A 19,030-nucleotide genomic window follows, 5' to 3' on the forward strand; every position below is an offset into this window, starting at 1 on the left:
AAGAATGGATTTATCTGATGAAAAGCTCATGATTGTAACATAAAGCCCAGATTTGATCAGTAGAGGTTTATTGTATGTGGCTCTTACCATTGCACACTTCTGCCTCTCAACCCATGTATCTCTTCTTTTTTAACCTGTGTCTTCAGTACCAGCATATCAACTGTTTTTTTCAGAGATAGCCTGTGGCATAGAATAATTTTCAGCTTGTCACTGCGTTACTCTGGCACGTGTTTTACAGTGCAGTCTGAACCCCTCTCACAGTTAAAGCTAAACGGGTTAGAGTTGGAACACTAAGTAATTGTTAGAAATGAAAATTAATATCTTTAAAGTTTTCAGGGGAAGGAGGGTGGGAGGGATCCATATTACCTTGTCAGTTCAATGGAACTCAGTGGAAAAGCGGAAGCAGCACATTTCTCTAAAAACTCAATTCCCATTAATTTTACTGGTACAAAATCAGTGTACTTAACTTCCCCACTCCCTCAGTAGGTTTCAAAACCGAACTTATGATATAAAATCAGTCCAAGTAGGTTCTTACAAAGTGTGTTTTATAGGTACACAGGTTAGCAGGCAGCATTTTCCTACCTACCTCCCCATGGGCTTCTTAATGGTGAACTAGTTTACTCCACCTACTTCTGATGCCATTCCAGGGGTATTTTAAACAGAAAGATTAATCAAACGTACCTATTTTAACAAGACTTTTATTGAAAACATACATAAAGTCAACAAGTTATTTAGCTTCTGAATGTACATATTAGAGAATATTCGTATTAGAGAAGAATATTTTAAGAAAAGGGGAAATACAACTGACATGCTGCAGTTTACATTACTAAGGCATTTAGGCTTAAGAGCAAGTTATAGTGTGTGTGTGTGTGTATATCTATATACACAAACACACAAACACGTACACACAGGTTATCTGATTTGAAACTGTACAGTGCTATGCAATTCGTTATTTTTTGCTTTTTCTATTTTTCTGACACTAAATAAAGCTTTTATCCAAATGGTAGAAGTTGTTCACAGAACAGCAGTTATAATCTACTCTTCAAGAGTTTGCTTACAATTACAATACTAACGATGCACAAAAAAACCCCCAGATCTTCATGGGAAAGTTCTCTCTTACCAAAATGAGGCTCAAGTAAGAAAAACATTAGTTTGCAAAGGCACCGTGGAGACAGGTTTTAATACATTAAATACAACATGAATCATTCACAATAACAAGTTTAGTGTTTCTGGGAACTTTTGTAAATACAACACAGTTGGTCACACAAAAATGTTTCTGTTGATTTGTCTTGGCAACTCAGATATATCAACAGTGTAACAGCATAACAGCTTTGTTCCCATCTGACAGAAAATAATGGCAGTTCTGCAAGGCAAACGTTAAACCTGACCGTATGTATTTATTAATTCCACAGTGTTTTGACAGATTATAGGGGATGCAACTTAAAGGATGCTGACACGCTCACTGAGGGCTTTCATTTCTGTTTCTTCTAGCTTGGTGTTTTCATTATGGTTAGCACTTGGACTGATAAGGTGTGCTGGATACTGCAATCCATGTTCTCCTGAATACTGTTCCCATCGGGAGTCATCACTTTCATGGGTGATGTAACGTTCCCCCATTTTACATTCAAGTTCCCTCAAATCTAACCAGGTTTGGTAGTCCTGAAATAAAATAACAGTATTAGTTTTAACGTTACTAACATAAATTACATTCCCTTCTACTACCAATAATATGCGAAGTGCTGTTAACTCGGCAATCTAAAGGTCATGCTTCCCTGTTGCTCCAGAATGGAAAAATCTTACAATTAATAATTATGAAATCTGCCTATAGAGATAGTTTTCATTTTTAGAGGATTATTTGATAAATTAATTTTATTAAACTCTGTCATAAGTATAGTATGGACATGTTACAGGTTGTTTTGCAGAACGTATTGATGGTCTACAGATTTCCATGACATCTAAATGAGGCATGGGTGGTAAAACAATTCCTCACACTAGTCACAAGATGAATAAGGAAGACGAAACATCTTTAAATCATACATGTACATCCTAGTGATCCACATCGGCTAGTCAAGACAGTTGCTCCATCTCGGTATAACGGTGCAGGATATAAATTCAACTTGGGCTAGAAAAAATTTGCTTTTCCAAACTTAGGCAATTACTGGTGTGCTCAAAGAGTTGCATACATCTACACATCAGGGTACTTTGGAAATCCATGTTGACAGTCAACAGTAAGGCTGGAAACTGGTTTGGTTCTCATGCTGTTTAGGCCATCATGCTCTGCAGCCTCTGGTCTGCCTAAAGTATATCTCAAGTTTAATAATGTCTTTTCTTATTCCCACCCAAAGCATACATGAAGCTGCAGTAATAAAGCCAATCCTAGCCCCATGCAAATTAACCTCTGCTCACGATCCTGTGTCCAATTTTCTTTTTTCTCCTTCACCTTGTCTCAACCAAAGACACAACCCTGGTCACCTAGCCAAAGCACCAGAAAGCCCACACACTGTAAATGCATGAAAGCCTTCATCCTTAGTATCTCACATCCTTTGGCCCACTTCTTACACAGACATCCTCTCAGAAGTCACCTCTAAGTCTCACTGCCCTGCACCACATCTTTCCTTAGCCCACCATCTTTCCGTAACCCACAAGGCTGGGCTCTTCTGGAAAGAGGACTCATCTCATCCATGGTGCTAGAGCTGCTACTGTACTGCCTCACCTTAGTTCACCTCCACTCGCTATTCCACAAGTGATAAAAGTGGATGTAGAGAGGTGAAGGACTCTAACCCATCACGTGAGACAGCCAGCAGCCCTGCTGCAGGCCTTAGCCCAGATCACCTCAGACAAATGCATTCTACAATGGATGCCAGGGAGAAGAGCAGGCTTGGAGTAAAAGACTGGAGAGTGACAGGATATCTGGGATGAAGAAAGCAAGCCCAGGAGAATTGTGCCTGGGGAAGGCGGGGTGCGGGGTGGGAGGTTGCAGCTCTTTTCCTCCTATACCAGCCGGTCACCCTCTACTTTGAGAAACAGTTGCAAATGTCAGGTACTGGAGCAGGAGCCAGTTCTCAGTTTGGATAAAGATTCCTTTGGGATTGTGAGCTACACATCTGATCTGTGCCACGCCTGTGCCACGATTACTTTCCTACATGCAAACGTGGATCCCTTGGGAGATCTCACAAGCTGATGTCCCAGCCAGGCCTCGGCCCGTCCCTGTCCCCATGGAGATGCCCAGCGCTCTGGCTTGAGGTTTTCCCCAGCCTGCCCTGCTCCCTGGCTGGGGGTGGTGGGACAGGCCTTGGCTGCTCACTGCACTGAAGGACCTCTGGTTTAGGTCTTTCAGCATGCAGTGATTTGGCTGCTGCCAGAATAAAAATTTAACATATGAGGAGCAGAAGACAGTGGCTGTTAGCATCTCAAAAATTCATAACATCTCAGTTTTCAGCTGAAGATTTCAACTGAAGGTGGCTAATGTATTTTCCCAGAAAGCATACAACTTCGCTAGTTCTTCTGACAACCGTGAAGCAGCAGCCCATTGATTAGTTTTAATAAGAAGTGAATCAGGGTTGACTCCAGGCAACAAAAAAATGTAAGTCAAATGACTATAAAGGTTTTTTGTTATATATATCATGTTCTCAGTGGACAAACAAGATAAAATATTTTTGTAGTGTATTTTGAAAACATGAGAGATTTCAGTATTGGAACCTAATACTTCAAAAATAAATTAGAATATATACGTAAATTGGTGAAGGAGTACGAGGTTTCTCAGGATCTGAAAACATCTTCAGGTTTGTAAATTTGCTTAGATTCTATTGTGCTTAAAGGTGAAAACTTTTTATATACTTAGAGCCTAAATACGTAGGAAAAGACATGGAATTCGTAGCAATACCTGTAACCACGGGTGGCTTAATGTTTTGTCCACACTGTAGCGCTTTCTCATTTTCACTTGCAACAAATTATTTATGAGATCAATAGCTGGAAAGAAAGAATATTGGAAAACATCAGTTTAAGTGTATTTTTTTCAACTAGGACATACAGAGAGATAGACAGACATGGTAGCTGTAAAAAGAGGACGGTTATCCCTCCTTACTCCAGCTTTTTACAAACTGCAGTCAACGTTGATGTCCCTGAAGATACCCATGCAACCCTTCCTAATGGGATTACAACTGTTTTACTAAACAGTTGCCCGCTGGCTAGTATATTGTCTACCTCTGTGTATTCATTTGCAGGTGTGCAGCAAAGTCCGAAGATAATTCTCACTTAGTTGCTGCTCAAGGGAAAAAAAAAATCATGTCAGTGAGGACTACAGTATTCTTCAGGTACTGGAGTAAACACATATATATACACGTATATATTTCTCTGAGACTCTCAGTATCACTTTTAGATGACTGACAGCAGCACCTTCCCAGGCACTGTGTGGAAGAATCGGGTTTTCTAAGTCACTAAGCCTTGCAATACTACTCGTCTGAACTGAGCATTGCTTCTACCTGCTAGTCAGCGGTCTGGTGTTTCATAAAGGCAAGAGGGCTTCTTTACAAATTTCTTAATTTCTCTGTTTTTGAAGGAGTCGACAATTCACTGAAGTTATAGGTATGTGTGCTGTGGTGCCTGGAGGAAAGAAGCCCATGAGTCAATGACCAGTGTATGGAACTGCACGGAGTGACCCATTTGGAAAAATCTCTGGGATGAGATTGCTGAGCTTTGAATGCATCTAATAGAGCCATTAAAAAACCAAAGAAACAAACAAAAAAAGGGTATCATGAAAGGTTAAATTCTGTTCTAGGTGGTGCTAAATATTCGGCATCTGTTCTGGGGGAAACTTATTGTTATAGGATAACTGACAGACCACAAGGAATTACAGTATCACTGCCACATTCCCATTTCATCACAGTATCCCTTGGCTTGTGCAAAGTATGCTGGTTTACATCTTTATTTCTTTGTTTATATCTTGGTGACAAGGAAAGATGGTCTTGAAAGTAACACAGAAACATGGCATCACCGAGGGGAATTGGGTCTGAAACATGTCAGATGGACGTTGCTTCCAGCTAGATATCGAATAATCATCTTGTCTAAGCACAGGAGATGGGATAGAATTCTTTAAACGGGTACATCTCTGAGGTTATATTTTGTGCAGCAATATGGACAAGCTTTTCCTTTTTAACAGAGGCTTCCTCTCTCCAGGCTCAATTTGCCAACTAGACTTTTCTGTGTGTTTCTGTCGTGGGGCAGAGCACAATGAGCACAATGTCCAGGAAAATGGGAATGTATATGGCAGCCTACCTGGATGTATGCAGTAAGTCTGACAGACAAAACTATTCTTAGCAATAAAGGACTATCGCTAAAGTAGCCCTGACTTTCTGGTGCTGAATATTATCTTGGAAATCAAAGCAATTGTGGGAATGAAATAAAACAAATCTCAGGACTTCTAACAAACAAAGCATTGCCAGAGGTTCTTAGCCATACTTTTCCTGGAGCAGACGGTCCTAATTTTACTTTTTCTGTTGTGGACAAACAGATTTTTAGCTGCTGTCTCTTTTAGTGTACAGTACAGTTCATGCTAAATTCCCTAACTCATACATATTTTGTTCCCTCTCAAAATGCCTGTGAAGTAGCTGTGGGATCAGAAAGCCAGTGGATAGCCAGTAGGACCACTACTGGCAGCACTCTGAAAACTAATTTTTTTCCAAAACAGTGGGGTTAATGTTTTTCCTCTTTATTGGTAAGAGAAGTTCTCAAGTTCCAAGCTACGAGGAAGAGACAGAAAAGTCAGTTATATGCCACGGTCCAGTTACAGAGTGACTTCTGATATAACCTGGGAAAAAGTAGTGGCCATCTGATGCTTGGAAGAGGAGAACATACTTCTTACCCACTGCAGTAAATCTGGGTATCAGCAAATATCAGCATCTTCTGCAACACTGCCACCTTACCCTTAAATTCAGCATAATTACAGTAAGACTTCAGTATGTCTTTTGATAAATAGGCCAGTGGTGAATGTGAATTTAATAGGGTTCCTATTTATTTATTATCTTCAGTGGTATTCAGGTGTATATAATCTTCAGAGATAATTTTCATCATTCACTATGAATCTCAGTTTGGCAAATAGGTCAAGAACTTGACGAAAGGGTTGATTGTCCAGGGAACTGATTTCAGTCAGCCAGCTGTGGAGATACAAGTGCGTGTTTCACAAGATGTGCCTCTGTTAACTGCCAAGTACCTACTGAATATTCTTCCTGCCATGGAGGATTGATAATGTCTCTATTATACATCTTTTGTCCAACCCACTGGAAGCAGGTATGACCATGAGCCTTACAAGTGATAAAATTATACACAGTTATCCAGCCTCCCCCAAGTTACAACAGGATGAAGAACCCTTTGCCCCCCCTTTTTTTTTTCCTTCAGGACAGTGACATACTACATGTAATAACATTTTTCTTTGTGTTCTTGGGGGAATTGTCAATGGGTTGTTGAACAGATCAGAAAGGCATTGGTCTAGAAACAATCACAAGAGAAGGTACGCAAAGATGAAAGTGAAAAGGCAACTTCACAGGATGGTTAGGATTGTCAGTACTGAGCAATCATTTGTTCTTAAGAACAGTTTACACAGCCTGCCTGTTTCACAAGCGGAATACTGCTGTCTCTGTAACAAGTTTTGGTGTTTGTTTTTAGTTCTTTATCTAGGGTTCTTTTCACCAGGAAAGTTTTGAATATCACTTGCCCCTTAGCAATGAATAAGCACAAATGCAAACGTGACTATTGTGAAGACTTAGGGCCCAAACTATCTGATACAATGCCCTTTGCTTTCACATTCAAAGTTTTCAAACGCAGGTGAAGAATGATATCAAATGTGAGTTTCAACAGCAAAAAGGATTTGCTATTTTTTACCAGGAAATCATGCAATCCAAGAAAAGCCACTTCTCAAGTGTAAGAGTTCTGAGTATCAGAAGTCAAGATGCAGGCAATACGTACTGGCAACAAAAGGACAGTGCCGTGTAAAGGAAAGCAGAAGCTAGGGAGTTCAATAGAGACAAGCTGAGTGCTGGAACTGAAGGATTAAAGGATTTCCTTGGGGATCTGGAATAGTCTGTTAATGAGAAAATTCTGAATTTAACTGGTGTTAAATAAATTGTAGAGGTTCAGGCACTGATAGGTTCTGTGGGACTATTCAAAGGAAATAAGGAAAGATCCTGGTTATTCTCTCTCTTTCAGCTTACAAAAAACCATCCTGTCCTGATAGTGTCCTGACAGCCACTATCTAACATAATTTGCTCTGGCTACAATTCATATAAGATGTACGAACAGTAAGATACATGTTGATTCAATTTCAGAATTAAAAAAAGAAAATCATATAATTAATAGTTTGATGATTACTTTTTGAGTCATACTGCTAAAAAACACTGCAGATAAAAATTTGGAAGGTATTAGCATTTAGTTTAGACATACAACTCAAGTGTGATTCATGGGACCAAATTGGTGCACCAAATGATAGGAAATTAAATTTTCTGTCTAGGAAGATAAAGCAGTTCTGCAGAAAGGGAGCAACTACACTGTATTTTAAGTTAAATTTTATGAATTTTCACTAGAGACTGATTATTTTTTTTTAAATCAGATTTTGAAGTAATACATTTTAGACATTTTAGGAGCTTTATAAGATTTGTCAATATTCCTCTGTAAAATCAATAATTCAATAAATGCAGAGAGTTAAGAAAGACCACCTGTGGTCTGCACATCTTTTACAGGAATCCAACAGGTTATCACCAAGGAAGCAACCTGTATGCAAGCTCCGAGAGGATTATGGTACTGCTTTTCCTAACTTTTTGGACTCCTGTTTACTTCCCATGATTTAAGGATATTGTAAGTAGCCAGCTGAGGGCTTATCAAGTTCCAGGAGCTGGAGACTTTGCTAAAGGAGATAAACTAGCCAACTGCTCCAGTAGCATGACTACTGGTCATTTAGATAGGTGATCATTCAGCAGAATCCCCAGTGGGAAGATTCAAATGAAGCTTTAAAAAGCTGTATGTCCCCTTGATTTTAGGAAATATCGCTCTTTAGATACATTTTACTGGAAAGAACTTCCAGAGTCAGGAGGTTTATGTTTCTAAACTGCTTATGGCAGTTTATTAGTATGACAAATAATTACTTGTAGTAAAGACAGAGTAACAATTTCCACCCCAAGTATCAAATGAACACATGATAATGACAGTTTTCATAGGAATGACTGCTTTAACTCAATTAGGATGTAACGCACACATTAACGCAGAAGTTTACGAAATATCTGAAAACCCTATTATGAACCTACCATTCATTTAGTCCTACCACACAGACTTTAGCTTTTCACATAAGTTATAAAAAAGAAATCACCTTAAGAATATCAAGAAAAGCAGTGCCAAATTAACAACAAATTTATACTTGGTCCAGAATTTTTAAAGTATACCCATAATATTAGCTACTCTTACAGCCATCACTTGTAAAAATTTAAGCTGCTGCCATTAATGTAAAACTTAGGACTTCCTAAGCCCTGGATTCTTCTGAGTATAGCTCTGTTGATTAATGGTATAATTTTTTCATACACATAAACCCCTTCCCTATTGCTGGTCAATACAGCTTTGTTGACACGTGCTGTAGTACACATGCAGGTTTTTTGGCAAAAAATAATCTTCAGCTGGCAAAGCTCATTATTTTCAGGAACATGGATTCAAGAAATCCTTGGCAATTATAAGCTGCACCTCTACAAGAAAGCGTTTCTAATACTAATCTATCCTAGCAAACATGTATAAGTAGAGCCAAGACCTTAGTTTAAACAGCTAGTTAAAAATTTACTGAGGTAGAGAGCATCTTTGAGCTATAACATGCATTTGACCTCCTTGTACTTAATGCTCATTCATGTGACACTCTCATTAATGTGTGAAACAGTTTCTATTCACATTATGCTGAAACAAGTCTATATAAATACTGGCTTGAAAGCAGCTGTGGTATTTATTTCTGACTCAAAAGCAGTGTAACAGGCACACCATGATCACATTTAATGCATGGAAGAAATTGCATTGTTTCTTCCCAAATTATTTAATAGTATGAAGTACTGGGAAGCACCTAATCAACAGTGTGCACATCACATAGTTCATCAGGCTAGTAGTAATAGCTGTGTTGGTAGCTGATGAAAAAAAATTATGAATACAATGATTTATGAAAATCCCACAACAGAACAAAACACACCATGAATAATCCAAAGCTTGACATAACATATTTTAGGACCACGCAGTTCAAAAGAACAGCCACCACAGTGAAGACACACTAGGTAAAATACACCAACAGGCAGAGGGACAAAATCCTTCAGGGAGTAACCTGTAGCTAAGTCAAAATAAATGTTTTGAGATAATGCAAATTTGGTGGACTGGAAGGTCAAAGTTGGAAACAGACAGTAATGCTGTTGAAAATAGCTCCATGTTTGACAGATGTGAAATTTAAAGCTATAAAATAGGAGAGAATTCTGCAAGTATATTCCTCTGTATTACTATCTAGCAAAATTCCACAATGAAGTCTGAACTAAGGTCAAATTGTCATACAGCAATTCAGTGAATTTGGAAGTGTAGGCTGGCTTGACAATCATCGAAGACAGAACAGAAATAGCAGATTGGGCAATGGAATGTTGAATGGCTGTGACAAAACCTGGTTTTATACAAGACAACCAAAGTTTACCACAGAAACTACCTCTCTACAGTAGTGTCTTACAATTCTATTTAAACATGCAAACACAAACTCAGTTTTTGGGGAGTATTCTTTCAAAAGAGAGAAGCTATTGGAAAAAGGTGGGAAAATGCAGCCGCTTAGTGGGGATGGAAATCAGAATTCCCTAGGGAGGAACCTGTGAGATTGTGTATATGTACATGTATTGTGTATATATATACACACACAAACACACAATCTCTGAAAAAACCTTAAAATGTAAAGCAGTTGGGTTTGGTGACAGTAGAGAAGGGATTTTTGTGCACTAGGGCTAAGCTTTGGGAAAACATGCTCGCAGAAATGTTCTGAATGGATAATCAGTTGGGAAAATATACATTTCTGAGAGCTACAAAAATTGAAAGGTCTTAGTTTTTATAGGTTAAGTTTTAATGGGGGAAGAGGACAGACAAAACATTACACAAAAAAGCTAGAATTTCTCAGCAGGAAGAGTTGATGAGATTAATCCAGATGTTATGACATCAGACAGACACATTATGGAGAGAAGAGAGTCATAGTCAGTGACTAGACCACATTCCTGAGTGGCACAGAAGACAAAACTGTTGATAGCAACTGAAAGACATTAGACACTCAAAAATACTATCCCCAAATGGATTCTGCCCTCTTTCTTGCCTTGTGACTGTAGATTTTTATTTTAAAAATTACTAGAAAATGCTAGAAAAAGTAATTCTCAAGAAAATAGACTAACACAGACCACACTATTACATTCATGACACACTTTTCCTCCAAAATACAATTTCTTCCCATACGTTTTTGCTCTGAACCTGCCAGACTTTAAGTGTATTTTTTATATAATCATGCAGTTTAAACTGTTATGGGCCATGTGTTTTTACAAATCTATTGCCTCATTATTAGTGCAGTTTAGAATTTTAAAAGCCAATTGAATTTTACCTTAAGACCAATAATTGAATAAGGAATACAAAATGGGAACACTGAGGCTACTTTACCACTGTTGTCACTTTTCCAGACACAATGTTTAAGTATGGCCTATCTCTTTCTTTTTTTTTTTTTCCTTTTAATGTTTTGCTACCCTCTGCATCCCAGCTCCCAAATTAACATGCTGTTGCTTGGCAATATCAGAAAAAGCATCTACTGAGCTCTAAAACCAAAGGGGGGATAAACACAGCATCATTCACTCTCATTTGTGTGCTATCCATTAAATGCAAAGAAATATGTGATTTTGCTAAAAAGTGAAATATCTGAGCTTTTAATTCCTCTCTGATTACAATAAAAATAGAAGTAAACGTGGTGATAACTAAGTTTAGCTACTCTTAAACTTTTCACATGAGTAATGGCCTTAAAAGAGTGCTGAAATAACTATACTTGCAAGAAGTTTTACATCCAGTTTGGCTCTCTGAGCCACAGTAATAGTCATAAGCAAGAACCAAAAGGTTTGAGCGCTGTTCTGCTTTCCTCAGTGTCGATTTTTGCAATAGGCATGCAAAAATTCCTAACACTGCTTTCATTAGCCAGTCTGCGAGAAATGATATGCCCTTTAATAAAATTGTTGTTTCACAGACACTGGCAATACACTTGGTTGATGATCACTTCCCTTAATCTAAACGGAAAATTGCATAACAAGGTAAAAACCCGACAACTTTTAGAGCATTTATGGTTCCACTCAAAGTACATACACAGAGCTTCAAGCAAATGAGTTACTGCTGTTTAAGAAGGAGCTACCTCAGGTGTATCAGCTGCATGTTTGTGACCCTAACCTGGTAGAGTTGTGAAGTAACCACCCCCGATCTATTGTTTTAGGGTGTCTGTCTTATCTGCCATCGCTTGCCTTGGGCATCAAGCAGGATTGTTGATACAGACAGCAATAGGTTTGAATAAACATTTATTTCTTCTTTTTTTTTTTTTTTTAGCTCAAATTAATATGTAATTCCTTCTACTACTTCTCACTGTTCTACAACAGTGTTTCTAGGATTATCATATTATGAACATTCATAGTAACCAGTACTGACATATTTCAGCAGTAAAAAAATAATCATAGAATCATTGAATCATTTAGGTTGGAAAAGACCTTTAAGATCATCAAGTCCAACCGTTAACCTAGCACTGCCAAGTCCACCACTAAACCAGGTCCCTAAGCACCACATCCACACATCTTTTAAATACCTCCAGGGATGGTGACTCAACCACTTCCCTGGGCAGCCTGTTCCAATGCTTGACAACCCTTTTGGTGAAAAAATTTTCCCTAATAACCAATCTAAACCTCCCCTGGCACAGCTTGAGGCCGTTTCCTCTTGTCCTATGGCTTGTTAATTGGGAGACCGACCCCCACATCTCTACAACCTCCTTTCAGGTAGTTGTAGAGAGCGATAAGGTCTCCCCTCAGCCTCCTTTTCTCCAGACTAAACAACCCCAGTTCCCTCAGCTGCTCCCCATAAGACTTGTGCTCTAGACCCTTCACCAGCTTCGTTGCCCTTCTCTGGACACGCTCCAGCACCTCAATGTCTTTCTTGGAGTGAGGGGCCCAAAACTGAACACAGGATTCAAGGTGTGGCCTCACCAGTGCCGAGTACATGGGGACACTCAGTTCCCTACTCCTGCTGGCCACACTATTCCTGATACAAGCCAGGATGCCATTGGCCTCCTTGGCCACCTGGGCACACTGCTGGCTCATATTCAGCAAGCCGTTGACCAGCACCCCCAGGTCCTTCTCTGCCGGGCATCTTTCCAGCCACTCTTCCCCAAGCCTGTAGCGTTGCATGGGGTTGTTGTGACCCAAGTGCAGGACCCAGCACTTAGCCTTGTTGGATCTCATACAATTGCCCTCGGCCCATCAATCCAGCCTGTCCAGGTCCCTTCCTTGAGCCTTCCTCAAGCAGATCAACACTCCTGCCCAACTTGGTGTTGTCTGAAAACTTACTGAGGGTGAACTTGATCCCCTCATCCAGATCATTGATAAAGATATCAAACAGAACTGGCCCCAGCACCGAGCCCTGGGGAACACCACTTGTGACTGGCCGCCAACCGGAGTAAACTCCATTCACTGCAACTCTTTGGGCCTGACCATCCAGCCAGTTTTTTACACAGCGAAGTGTATGCCCATCCAAGCCACGAGCAGCCAGTTTCTCCAGAAGAATGCTGCGGGAAATGGTGCCAAAGGCTTTACTAAAGTCTAGGTAGACAACATCCACTGTCAAGGCAGGAGCTGCCTTGAGGAGTCAAGGCAGTGAGTTGCAAGGAGCAGTGAGTTGCAAGGCAGTGAGTTGCAAGGCAGTGAGTTGCAAGGAGCTGCCTTGAGGAGTCAAGGCAAGGAGTCAAGGCAGGACCTGCCTGTCATAAACACATGCTGGCTGGGCCTGAGCACCTGGTTGTCCTGTACGTGCCACGGGATGGCACTCAAGATCATCTGCTCCATAACCTTCCCTGGCACCAAGGTCAGACTGACAGGCCTGTAGTTCTCTGGATCCTCCTTCTAGCCCTTCTTGCAGATGCAGAAGAAATGTTATGCATATTGCATTTTATATGGTAGGAGAACCTGAGGATTTTTATTGGCATGCATTAATCAGAATTAATATTAATTATTTTAGATGGTAATCAAGCTCTTCTAAGTTCACTGAATTCTCAGTTTCTGCCTGCTGTTACTGAAGCATGTAATATAGTCTCTGGATTAAGTTATCACTTTTAAAATCTAGCTATAATGTACAATTCATAGGGTCCATTGTTAAAGAGTGCTTGGACTCAGCACTGTCTTTTGGACATATGAGAAGAATGCAGTAAGTAATGGAGAAAAAGAAGAATATTTACATTAGTTTTACTTATGGTACCTTTGGACAAATGGCTCCTATTTTTCAAATTCACCCAGCATAACACTTTAAAAAGATCTTTCTTACCTGCATTAAAGATAATATTTATTTTGCATTTCTTTTATCTGCTACAATGATACTTGTCTAATCAATACTGGTTTCAGTTTTTTAATGCTATAACGGTGCAGCAAAATTTTGGTTGAAGGCTTCTGTGAAGACTGCGGTTGTTTATTATGTGTTAAAGTGCTCTTAAATATTTGCAGAAATTTTTAAATGTCAATAAATAAATTGGACTAACTGCTGGATCATCAACATTTTTTCTTTCTTACAAGTAAAAATATAATTTAAATAATGTTTTTTTTAATTTTAAAACAAAGAATAATGCTTCTTGCAGGAAAATATCTGTGTAGATCCTTCAACACAAACAGCAATTTCAGTCATACCAGCTTGAAAGAGATAGGTTGATCAATGTTTATTTACAAAGACCTTGCTGAATTCTGCAGCAGCATCACATTCCACGCTGGGATATAACTCCCTTACAAGCTTGAGTGGAAGAACTAGTTGACGACAAGTAATGTCCTCTTGGGAGAATTATTGCTATGATACAAATTCCAGGAAATAGTTAAACAAGAAATCTACTGTGCCTTTAAAAGAAATATATTATGGATCGTTTTATATGAATATTTAAAAAAATTAAAAAGTAATCAGTCATGTATGTTAAAACTTCTTGGCAAAGAATAATTGGCAAAAAGAATAATGGAAAAGATATGGCAGGCAAACACCCAATTCATTAGCTTAACCTGTTTGGGAAGCTGAAAGAGCCCATGGCAAGCTAAAGGAAGATTTTCAAGTGCACAAATGTAACCTGTTGGGATTGAAACTAATTCTCTGTCTGAATTTTGTAGATTTATAGCACTTAGTGCAGAGAAATTCATGAGCCCTAGTGTATTTTAGCTTGAAATGAGCTTCATGTTATCATAGTTCACATTTAAATACATGTATCTTTTCAAATTTTTTTTATTTGCAATGTTGAGTAAGCAACTTCATAAAATCTTTAAAATCATCTGTGTTTCCCCCCCAAATGCTTCAACGATTTATAGCATCAATTCTGATGGGACTGTTCAGAATTGTAACCCAGATTAGATATGTTAGGATACCGGCTACCGATCTGCATTATAGTCATAGATAACAGAAACTGGATGGGGCCAGCAGGTGCACAGGGCCCATGCACATGTCCTCTTGTGACCTGCGCAGGAGCGTGGACCAGAGTACCTGACATGAGAAAGCTGTTCCTTTATTTCCCCTAGCTAATCTGGAGTTTGAGTTCAATTTTGAGCTCTAAAAGTCAGCATTATCAAGTAATACTTGGACAGAGATCTAGACTTTAACTCCCTGTGTTAAAATGGATCTGTTCAGACTTTTTTCAGGTTTTTGTTTAGCACAATAGAGTGGCTCATCAGCTAGGAGTTCAAAATATATAATAAAATCACAATATATAAACAGATTTTAACTTAGTAATTTGTTAAAGTGTGTTCTTTCCCACTGTTCTGCATGCTTGCAGCCTGACATCCATTAACTCTTAATGAAGGCTGTGATTCTATGAAAGGAGATAACACCCCAGTAGGTGAGTTTTCTGTAGGTGTTCTACTGAATCTTCACCTCTGAATGTAGAAATTGATCTTCTGTCTACCACAGTAGAAACTTGTGGGAGACAATTTCTTGCAGCCTCTTCTGCGTTGATTGCTGTTTGCTTATCTCCAGCACCAGATAAAGCATTGCGGCCAACAGATTCTGTCAGCTTACATATCAGAAGTGTGTGGGGGTTCAGGAGAACTTCAGTGTGTAATTGTGTAGATTTATAGCTCCCCCCCCCCCCCAGATCTCATCAAACTTCATCTGCCACCGAGATAAAACAACAGACAATGCTCTCAAAGCATTTTTCAGCTGAGAATCTCACATGGCTATAATATATATTATAGTAAGCAGTAGTCACACTTCTCTGAGCTACCATTAACATGTAAGTTAAACATGTTACCTGAAACTCAGAAAAACTGTACTGTAAATAATGGAAATTGTAAATTCTAATACTTTAATTCAATTTGGTACATATTACAATTCAGAAAAAAGATAAGAATCCAACGTTTATAATGTTTCTTTCGCTTTAAGACTTATGAAGCAACCTTGCAAAAAGTTAAGGACAAAGACAATGATAAAATAAAATGAATTAAAATGAAATAAAATAAAATAAAACCCACAGCAAATAAGTTGCCTGAAAATGTTTCTTATGTACAAGAAGTGTTGATGAAACTAGAACTGATATTTTTGTTAAACGCCCTATTTAGTTGTTTTTAGACACATCTTTAATAGAATTCATTTACCTTCCTTAAAGATGTTCATAGTGAATTATTGACAATGTTCTTTTACTATCAAAAGTCTTTGATGCCATTGACCAGAGCTCAGTTTCAAGTCTCGTTGGCTATCTCCAAGCTTTCCCCCCCGCTGCAGAAAGTCTCTTCTGTGACACTTTCTCACATTGTTCTTGAAACCTCGTCTGCTTGGAATTGTTCAGTATCTTTTTTATCTTCTCCACAGAAAGACTATCAGGGTACAGCATCCTACTGAATGGAAACTAAATTACTGGCACAAGTAGAATGAGAAAAAGACTGCAGAGGCACTAGAGCCAAAAGAAGAGGTACAGAAGTAAATATAAGCAACACCAGTTCCAGCAGCTGAGGTTCCCCACAAGATTCGATAGCAACCCAATCTGTAGGTGGCTATGTGCCTCCTTCAACACCTCCTGGAGAGATCCCACACTAGAGGATTATGCCATATGCAGTCTATACATGCTCTGCAGGAAATGTCTAAAGCAGCTGATAGCACAAAACAGAGACTTTACATTACGGTACCTTGAAGTTTGAAATATTTTTTTTTCACCGGTATGTACAGGGGAAAAAAAATATAAAAGCAAAATACAACTATTCTTTTTTAGCATTTATATAAAAAGAGCCACAAGCAGATATTACCTTCATGAGAAATTTCTTTCCATGGATTAGGTGGATACATGAAGGCAGCATTCTGGATTTGGTCATGTATGTCTTCATCTTCATTGAATGGAAAGGTACCACTGAGGCTTACATAAATGATGACACCCACAGACCACATATCCAGAGATCTGTTATAGCCTTTGTTTCTCAGCACTTCTGGAGCAAGGTAGGCTGGTGTTCCTACAACTGAACGCCTAAATGATTTCTCTCCAATGATTCGGGCAAAGCCAAAATCACAAAGTTTTACCTATTTAAAGAAAAATGCTATAGTAAGACAGACACTATTTTTATTATCAAATACATAGTTGAGGAACGTTTATCATGGTTTAGTTGCAAGATGTATCTCTACTGTTCCTTCAAGGATAAGTTTTTTTTTTTTAAACTCGTCTTTGAGAGGAATACCCTTATTCCACTGAGACATTAGACCAGGTTACCAATCCATCGCATCTCCTCTATTCCTTCACGCCATGAATAAATCGCAGTAACACAGGACAGCTTAGAATGGAAGAAATACAGTTTTGGATGGGCCTAACAGCTCAGGCTCCTGGTGAAAGTAGTAATATAAAGTAGTACTTATTCATTCATAACATAAAAACACAGCAAACAGAAAAATTGTTTTACCTATGGCTTTTTCTTAAATCAAGCAAGTTGACAAAATTTAGTTCTTGAACTTCCACTTTTATTTTATTGTGGACCTAGTTACACCCTGCCTCTCTGCAAACCTCCTTGTCTGATTTCTTCAGAGGGACAGATTTAGCTGCTTAAAAATTCTCACTTAACACCTCAGTATAGATCTTTCCTTTCCAATTATTTGATAATGGTATTATCAAATAATACCATTTGATAATGGTATTTTTTACAAATTATCAATGATGCTCCTTTTGGAGGATGTGGAGGAGATTATAGATGAACTCTGCAGATCAAAGGTCACAGGAGCTGATACAAATACCTTTTAATGAGAAGTACAACAATGAGCCAGAAAGTTTATTTAAATATTCTGCAATCTACCTGGCATTTAAATTCATAAAATTAAAGAAGCAGCTCTGGTTCTTCATGAGCTCTACCCTAACTTTCAGTAAAATAACTGTCTTTCCAGTGCTTGCAAATTGTCACTTATCTGGACCAAATCAACCAGGTAAGTAATTTGTGCTGTAATGGTGAGCGAATTAGAAACAACTGCACAAGTAGTTATGTCACACCTGAAAATCTAGTTGAATGTTTTAGGCAAATAACAAAAGGCAATGATTTTCAAATATGTCTTCTTTGAAAAGTTTTTTGAATAAGTGATCAGTCTTTTCATATCTAAAAATTCTCTGTAGTTCCTGGAGGAGATACAGGCAGGTCACTAATCACTTTTTTGTTTATTCATAAAATAATCATTGCTAACACTTATGAATTTGAACACTTTATCTTAAGAAAGGGCGTTTTCTACTTGCCTGTGGGAAAGGATCAGCTGATGCCAATAACACATTTTCTGGTTTGAGGTCACAATGAACAATATTTTTGAAATGAAGATGTCTTAAAGCAACAAGGATCTGTGAAGAAACAAATCAGAAAGAAATTCAGTTTTAAATGTCATACTTTTTTGTTTGTTTGTTTTGTATTGTTCAGACAATATCAGTGATCAGAGAAGCAAGGGCTGGTGTAGAGAGAAACAATCCAACAGGAAGGTACCTTTTACAAGAATGTCTACAATGGAAAAAAAAGAAAAAGCAAAAATGTCAGCTATTATTTGCTGTGCCTCAAGTTTTCTTGATGTTTCACTGTATGGAATATGATTTTTCCCTCTCCAAAGACTTTATATTCTAAACATTTTTTAAAACCTAGGTCCTAAGTACTTGTTTACTTTTTTGTGTGTGAAATCTTTGGATGCAGAAACATTTGCAAAATGACCTTTCAGATCTAAATTCACTCAAAAAATTTCACAGAAATATTATGTGATCCAATTTAAGCATTTTCTTGAGGAGAGAAAGTATAAGGATCCTTGCATGTATTCTTACTCTGTTACACACACAAGAACATGGCAACAGAGTGTAACAGATATCCATCCTATTCCTGTGAGTTCAACTCCATTCCTTGTGTCTGGTCAGGGGCTGGCAGAATTTCCCACTATATTAGAGCAGGGAATGGCAAGGAGGCTGAATGAACCAGGGAAGGCAAGAAACCAAATTCTGAAGCTGGTGGCAGTTTCGCCCATGAAAGCCTGAAAACTAGGGAACCTGCTATGTTCTATCCCAAATAATAAACTTCCACTGTAACACTGTTGTTCCTGCTCCTTTCTTTTTCCTGACTGCTGAAACACAGGCTGCTTTGACTCTGAGGTTGCTCACTACACAATTGTGTATCTAAATTTAAATCAGTATTATGCACAGCAAAAGAAGCAATAGAATAATGTGACAACAGGAAGAACCAAAAAAAACCCACCCCAGATCACATTGTTAACAGAAGTCATACAGGAAACCAGATTCATTTAATCAGAGGTAGTGTTGAGATCC

General features: G+C 38.5%; 1 protein-coding gene across 2 annotated transcripts in view; it reads right to left on the reverse strand.

Annotated features, from left to right (window-relative positions):
• Positions 1 to 718: 718 nt before the first annotated feature.
• Positions 719 to 19,030, reverse strand: part of PRKD1 (protein kinase D1) — a 152,202-nt gene continuing 133,890 nt past the window's right edge. For both annotated transcript variants that reach the window (XM_075503059.1, XM_075503061.1), the window contains 4 exons: positions 17,972 to 18,070; positions 16,515 to 16,782; positions 3,884 to 3,969; positions 719 to 1,659 (listed from right to left, as the gene is read on the reverse strand). In XM_075503059.1, the coding sequence (XP_075359174.1) occupies positions 1,441 to 1,659; positions 3,884 to 3,969; positions 16,515 to 16,782; positions 17,972 to 18,070 (672 nt within the window). In that variant the 3' untranslated portion in view covers positions 719 to 1,440. The remainder of the gene's footprint in view (positions 1,660 to 3,883; positions 3,970 to 16,514; positions 16,783 to 17,971; positions 18,071 to 19,030) is intronic.

Source organism: Mycteria americana, chromosome 5, assembly GCF_035582795.1.
Source record: "Mycteria americana isolate JAX WOST 10 ecotype Jacksonville Zoo and Gardens chromosome 5, USCA_MyAme_1.0, whole genome shotgun sequence".
Classification (NCBI taxonomy): Eukaryota; Metazoa; Chordata; class Aves; order Ciconiiformes; family Ciconiidae; genus Mycteria; species Mycteria americana.